This window comes from Rhincodon typus, chromosome 16 (assembly GCF_021869965.1).
Source record: "Rhincodon typus isolate 14 chromosome 16, sRhiTyp1.1, whole genome shotgun sequence".
Classification (NCBI taxonomy): Eukaryota; Metazoa; Chordata; class Chondrichthyes; order Orectolobiformes; family Rhincodontidae; genus Rhincodon; species Rhincodon typus.
In genome coordinates, this window is record NC_063347.1 from 29,025,779 (window position 1) to 29,033,130 (window position 7,352).

A 7,352-nucleotide genomic window follows, 5' to 3' on the forward strand; every position below is an offset into this window, starting at 1 on the left:
AGTAGAGGGGGGGTTAGGTTCACGGTCAGAGAAGTAAGCGTGGAGGCGGAGGCGACGGCGACGGAAAAACTGCTCTATGTCCAAGCGTGAGCGGTATTCGTTGATCTGTGGGTGGAGGGGGACAAAGGTGAGCCCTTTACTGAGGACTGACCGTTCATCCTCAGTAAGGGGTAGGTCTGGGGGGATGGTGAAGACTCGGCAGGGCTGGGTGCTGCTGTCTCCTCTGGAGCTGCTGGCTGTGGAGGCTGTGGGCGGAGCTGTGTCGGCGTCGGCTGTGGGCGGAGCTGTGTCGGCGTCGGCTGTGGGCGGAGTTACGCCGGCGGTGGGTGGAGTTGCGTCCACATCGGTGATGGGCGGATCGGCGTCGGAGGTAGGAGGAGCGGGGTAGGCGGCGGCAGTAGCGTTGAGGGTGGCCGCGACTTCAGTGTCGGTGGCAACGGCAGCGATGGTGTTTGCTGTCCCGGAAGTGGGGAACCCGGCGGTGGCGGATGTGACGTCATCTGTGGGTTCTCCGATTGTGGCCTCATGGCCAATGGCGGCGGACCGATTGTGGGGAAGGTCCTGGGTACGGCTGGGGATTTGGGGGGTGGAGGAAGCCCGTTTTGGGTGGTAGGCACCTGTCAGTTTACTGTACTTACGGTTTTTAGTGTCCAATAAAGCTGAGTAGAATTGGGAGTTCAGGTTGTGGATCCTACGAAGAATAAAAAACAGGAGAAGTCCTTTGCAGGTCTGGGAGAGGGAGGCTCTGAGCTGGGGTAGGCTTGATTGTAGTGTCTGGAGATGCCGGCGCATTGCTGCAAGTGTGTGTTTCAGGAGTCGCAGGGAGAAACGCTTCTGAAGGATCTCAACACCATGAGTGTAGATATTATCACGGTTGGGGCCAAATTGGGAAGGCTTGAATGTGGATTGTAGTCCATTGGGGATGATCTGGTTCCGTAGGCAGGTGCTAAGGAAGGTGATGTGGCTGTAGTACCTGGTTTGCTTCAGGACGTGATCGAGCAGTTTCAGGGCCGAAGAGATTACGAGAGAGTTGCAGTGGGAGAGAGATCCCTTGAGGTTTGTCCGGAGGGAGGAGGGTAACTTCTTCAGGTTAGGCATCCTTAGAAGAGGCTTCGCAGTGGGGTTAAAATCGAATCAGAGATAGTAGGAACTGCAGAAAATTACAGCACAGGAACAGGCCCTTCGGCCCTCCAAGCCTGCGTCGATCCAGATCCTTTATCTAAACCTGTCGCCTATTTTCCAAGGATCTGTATCCCTCTGCTCCCTGCCCATTCATGTATCTGTCTAGATACATCTTAAATGACGCTATCGTGCCTGCCTCTACCACCTCCGCTGGCAACGCATTCCAGGCACCCACCACCCTCTGTGTAAAGAACTTTCCATGCATATCTCCCTTAAACTTTTCCCCTCTCACCTTGAAATCGTGACCCCTAGTAATGCAGTCCCCCACTCTGGGAAAAAGCTTCTTGCTATCCACCCTGTCTATACCTCTCATGATTTTGTAGACCTCAATCAGGTCCCCCCTTCAACCTCCGTCTTTCTAATGTAAATAATCCTAATCTACTCAACCTCTCTTCATAGCTAGCGCCCTCCATACCAGGCAACATCCTGGTGAACCTCCTCTGCACCCTCTCCAAACCATCCACATCCTTTTGGTAATGTGGCGACCAGAACTGTATGCAGTATTCCAAATGTGGTCGAACCAAAGTCCTATACAACTGCAACATGACCTGCCAACTCTTGTACTCAATACCCCGTCTGATGAATTAAAGCATGCCGTATGCCTTCTTGACCACTCTATCGACCTGCGTTGCCATCTTCAGGGTACAATGACCTGAACACCCAGATCCCAGATAAAGGGGGTCATTTTCAGGATGGTAACCTGTAACTAGTGGAGTGCCACAGGGATCACTGATGGAGCCACAATTAGTAATTTAATAACATTTATGACTTAGATGAGATGATTGTGCTAGAGCCATAACTGTGGATGACACAAAAATTAGTGGGAAAGCAAGTGCTAAGGATGACAGAGTCTGCTGTGGGATACAGACAGGTTAAGCGATAACAGGGAAGACAAATGGAATGTTATCCTTTATTTCAAAGGAAATAGGAGGACCTTGTTAAAACTGTAAAAGGCACTATCAGAGCATAGCTGGAATACTGTGGACAGTTTTTGTCCACTTACCTAAGGAAAGAACTACTCCAACTGGTAGCAGTCCAGGGAAGATTCACCAGGTTGATTCTGGGTAGGGAGGATCTGTCTTGTGAGGAGCACTTGAGTAGTTTGGGCCTGTACTCGTTCAAGTATAGAAGAATGAGAGGTGACCACATTGAAACATAAAAGACACTTAGGTCAGTTGACACGGTAAATGCAAAAAAGTTGTTTCCCTTTTTCAAAAAGTTAATGGTATTAGGGCGTCATCCCAGAATAATGAATTGCCTATTTAAGACAGAGATGAGGAGGATTTCTTTCTCTCATTGGGTTGGGAATCTGTGGAAACCTTTATTGCAGGGAGCTGTTAAGGTTGGGTTGTTAAGTATATTCAAGGCGGAGGTAGATTTTTGATCATTAAGGGAATCAAGAGTTTTAGGAAAAAGGCAGGAATGAAGAGTTGAGGGTTATCAAATCAGCCATGATCTAATTGACTGGTAAAACAGACTTAATGAGCTGAATGGCCTACTTCTGCTCATACATGTTACAGTCTTAAAGACAAGTATATGGAATTATAAATGCAGTTCAGCCATGATCTTGATGAATGGCAGAACAAACTCAAGGGACTAAATAGCCCAATCCTATTCCCATATTCGTAACTACACATCAGCATTGCTATGTATGACTAAGATGTTAATTTACCACTGAAATGAGCTCCCTTTCATTGTTTTATTAGTTGAGAAATTTCTCTAGTATTATCTATTGAAAGCCTACGTTCATTGGTTAATGTGTGTTTTGCGAAGCTATCTTTTCCAAAAGCTACAAGATTGATCTTATTGGCAAACTTATCAATGCAGCTCTTGCCATGTGTGCACCGTGCAAGATTGACATTGAGATAGAATGTATTAAAACTATCCTGCGTGATAATATCTACCCTGATCAAATCATCACTAGCTGTATATTGCAAAAATTCATGAAAGGGCCTATGTCCACCACTTCTGGCCTTGAGCAGTGCCATGTCTATATCACCGATTCCCCTGGAAGGGGAATACATCTCAGAAGAGAAAATGAACAACAGGTGGAGCTAACGGTCTCAGATTACTACTTTGCACTAAACCTACAGTGGTTTTCTCTACTAACAGGATGCTGCCATCAAACTGAAAGACATTTTGCCTTCCACACAGATCAATAATGAGATATGTGATTCAGTGCTAATGTGATATCAGATATGTAGGTTATACGTCCAAACAACTGATAGATGGTATCAGATTATATGTCCTATTGACAATTCGCTGAACCTGCTTGTGCCTGCAAGCCTCAGATCAACATGTCCATCGTTACATACATCTCTGTTAATGGACATCATTTACTAAATAATTCAGACTGTGCTAATAATTACACTGAAAACTAATTCAAGATCATCGGTCACATTTGCAGTGTGATCCATTTGTCCATGCTAGAATCTACATATATTAAGACACAGGACCCTATTGTATGCATGACTCCTCACTGAAACAAAACAAAGATGCCAGTGACTGCCAATCTCTGCTGCATTCCCATGAAAACACCCTGACCAGATTCAACCTGCCTGGTCTGAGAACAAAGAGTGACAGTTAACTGTTCTTGCTGAATTTCCATACTGATGATGGCTCAATCAATCATCATCCCCTTCATGTGCTGTACAAGTTGATGCCCTATCTTTCAAGTCTGATTCTTATGTTTTACATCTGATGAGTGCAAGAGGAAAATATTCGAGACAGTTACAGGATAAGGGGACACTCCTTTAAAACTCAAGTGCGAAGGAATTTCTTCTCTCAGAAGATAGTGAATGTCTGGGATTCTCTACCACAATGTGTTCTGGAGCTTAGATCACTGAAAATGCTTAAAGAGGAGGTAGATAAGATTTTTGAAATATTGAAGAGTTGAGGGTTATGCTGAGCTGGCATGAAAGAAGAGTTAAGGCTGGGGCAGATCAGCACGATCTTACAGAATGGCAGGACAGACCTGAGGGGCCGAATGGCCTATTCCTGCTCCTATTTCTTACGTTCTTATCTCCTTTTATCTTTTAGTAATGTTAAAGTTCTATACCATTAATAGTCTTCAAGCACCAGAGGACTTGAGTAAAGAAAAGCTTTTACGTAAAATGTAGCAGTTGAGCATTAAGAGACATATAGTAGTGGTTAGCATAATCTTTCTGGTCAAGTTCAGGGCAAAGTGATAAAATACTAACATTTGCAAAGCGTCAATTAAATCAATCCACTTCATGCATATTTAAGTGGGATATATTTATATTCTTTCATGTCAATTTAACCCTTTTAGCTTGATGTCAATGGGTGTTGTTGAAATTGGAATGTAGCTCAGCCAACACAGCCAAATTCAAAGCAGCGGGATTTGTTACTGATAGCAGTTGGGATGACCCTTTATTTACAAAACAGCATCTGGACAGTATCTGCACTTAACAAATCTGTCAAATGTATATGCTGGCAACTGATTGCACAGATATGGGAACGAGTGAAATGTAAAGGCAGATAAAAAGAATAAAAAGACTGAACCACTTCCTTACCCAGCCTACAAGGATGTGACCAACATGCTCCGTCGTTCCATCTGGTTTCCTGGCTTCTCGAAGTCGACTCAGAAGATCTGACCAAAAATAAATAGGAAATGTCAAGGTCGTAGCAAAAATGCTTTCTCCAAGAGGAAGAACTTAAACGTTAAAGAAACATGACAATGTTCCATGTGAACCACTAAGCTCTTTCTACATTTGTGTCCGTTTAATCTAAAAGGAAACCATACCTTCATGCAAAGGAATAAGGGAATCTAGTGTTCCAAATATCTGATTCAGCTCCTTCTCAGTCATGATGGAGAGTTTGAGCATCGGATCATGATAAGCCTATGGAGAGAAACCAGCATTGTTACATTTTGAATGTTTACGTAATGAATTTTGCAGACAGCATGTTTCAACATATACCCAATTTGTTTCTTTATTGCAATGCTTCTGACTCACACTTGAGATCTAACATCTTTTTGACAGTTGCAATTTTGTTAGCAATATTTATCAGATTAATTTAACAATAGGATTTATTTTAGTGGGTAAAACGGCTTAAAACAAAAATGAATTCAAAAATCCCATGATTAATTCAAGGAGATTTAAGAGCTGCTTGCACCTGAGGCCAGTATTCTCAACAGCACAGTTACAGGAGAATGCTTACACTGCAAAAACAAACTCACATTTTTCAAAATAAAATGCGTTGGGTTATTCTATTTGACTAAAATGACCTTGGTAATAATCTGAAATATGAACATTTGGTAGAAACCTAATTAAAAGATAAATTAAAATACTAATGAAAGGCACATCTAAAACAAATAATTTTTGAAATATGATTGATTATTATTATTATAGAATAAAACATGTGGAAAGTATTGTTTGACAACTGAAATAAAGCTTGCATTACCTTTTTTGCCAGTTTCAAGTCTTCAATTAAAAGCTGTTCTCCCTGGGAAAGTTCAAATATTGTCTGCAAAATGAGGATTTATTAACTGAATTATTTGATTGAAGAATTGGTTGAAATTACATTTGTGACATATATAACGTGATTACGGTGATATTAGATTGATAGCTTAGAATTGGCTCAACCAAGCTGTAAGAAAGTAAAATGATTAGTCCCAATGGGTTGTGTGTTTAGTTTCCTTTTATATTATTGCAATCACTTGCCAATAGTTCCATGAAGGGCAATAACTAACAGTTACTTTGGTGTTACAGATTATTCCTTTCTTTTGTACATCTAGTGATATTATTACAGGAACAAATATCGAGAAAGTGGATGGATTAAATGCTATGCACACTGGAAAGTGAAGTGTTAAATTATATAGAATATTTGACATAGCTAAACTTGATTTCCCTTTGACAAAATTATTGGAGTTCTTTGAATAAATAATGTGTGTTCTGGAAAAGGGAAAACAGTGTACATATTGTACTCAGATTCCCAGAAGGCATTTAATAAGGTGCGGAAAATAAAAGCTCATGGTGTAATGGTAGGGCATGGACAGAAGGTCGGCTAGCTAATACAAAGCAGAGAGTAGGCACAAATAGGTCTTTTTCAGGCTGGCAGGATGTTAAAAGTGGTGTGTCACAGGGGCCGGTGCTGGGGAGTCAACTCTTTACAATTTATATCAATGATTTGGATGAAGAGACTGAGGCATGGGAGTTGATGAGACAAAGACAGTTAGGAAAGTGGGTTGTGAAGTGGATGCAAGGAGCCACAAAGGGATATGGATAGGTAAAGTGAGTGGGCAAAGATCTGGCAAATGGAGTATAATGTGGGAAAGTGTGAGATTGTGCATTATGGCAGAAAGATTAGAAAAGAATATTATCTAAATGCTCAGAGGTTGCAGAGCTCTGAGATGCAGAGAGACCTAGGTATCCTTGTGGCTGAATTGCAGGTTAGTATGCAGGTACAGCAAGTAACCGGGAAAGCTAATAGACTGTTATGTTTATTGCGAGGGGAATTCAGTGCAAGAGTAGCGAGGTTATGCTTTAATTAGACATGGCACTGGAGAGACTGCATCTGGAGTATTGTGTACAGTACTGGTTACCCTAAGTATGAAAGGATGTTAATGGATTGGAAGCAGCTCAGAGATGATTTACTAGACTAATACCTGGAATGAGTGGATTGCCTTAACAGGAAAGGCTAGACAGACTCGGCCTGTATCTCCTGGAGTTTAAGAGTTAGACGTGACTTAATTGAACCATAAAAGATCCTGAGGGGTCTTGACCAGGTGGATGTGAAAAAGATGTTTCCTCATGTGAGGAAATTAGAACGAGGGGTCGCTGATTCAAAATAAGAGATCACCCATTTAAAATATGGATGAGGAAACATTTTTTCCTCGAAGGGGCTGAGTGTCTTTGGAATCCCCTTCTTCAAAAGGCAGTAGACACACAGTCTTTAAATATTTTAAAGGTAGATTCATAGATCACATTCTTGATCACCAAGGGGACAAAGGATTATTGGGTGTATGGAGGAATATAGGATTGAGGATATACTCGGGTTAGCCATGATCTTACTGAAAGGCAGAACAGGCTCAAAAGAACAAAGTGGCCTACTCTTGTTCCTATAGAGAGATATTAAGAACTGCTGATGCTGAGTCAGAGATAACACAGTATGGAGCTGAAGGAACACAGCAGGCCAGTCAGCATCAAAGG

The 7,352-nt window shown here is 42.1% G+C and overlaps 1 protein-coding gene across 5 annotated transcripts in view; it reads right to left on the reverse strand.

The window, feature by feature from the left end:
- Nucleotides 1–7,352, reverse strand: part of arhgef3 (Rho guanine nucleotide exchange factor (GEF) 3) — a 301,914-nt gene that overhangs the window by 16,827 nt on the left and 277,735 nt on the right. For all 5 annotated transcript variants that reach the window (XM_048606689.1, XM_048606690.1, XM_048606691.1 and 2 more), the window contains 3 exons: nucleotides 5,605–5,667; nucleotides 4,946–5,042; nucleotides 4,716–4,792 (listed from right to left, as the gene is read on the reverse strand). In XM_048606689.1, coding sequence (XP_048462646.1) covers nucleotides 4,716–4,792; nucleotides 4,946–5,042; nucleotides 5,605–5,667 — 237 coding nt within the window. The remainder of the gene's footprint in view (nucleotides 1–4,715; nucleotides 4,793–4,945; nucleotides 5,043–5,604; nucleotides 5,668–7,352) is intronic.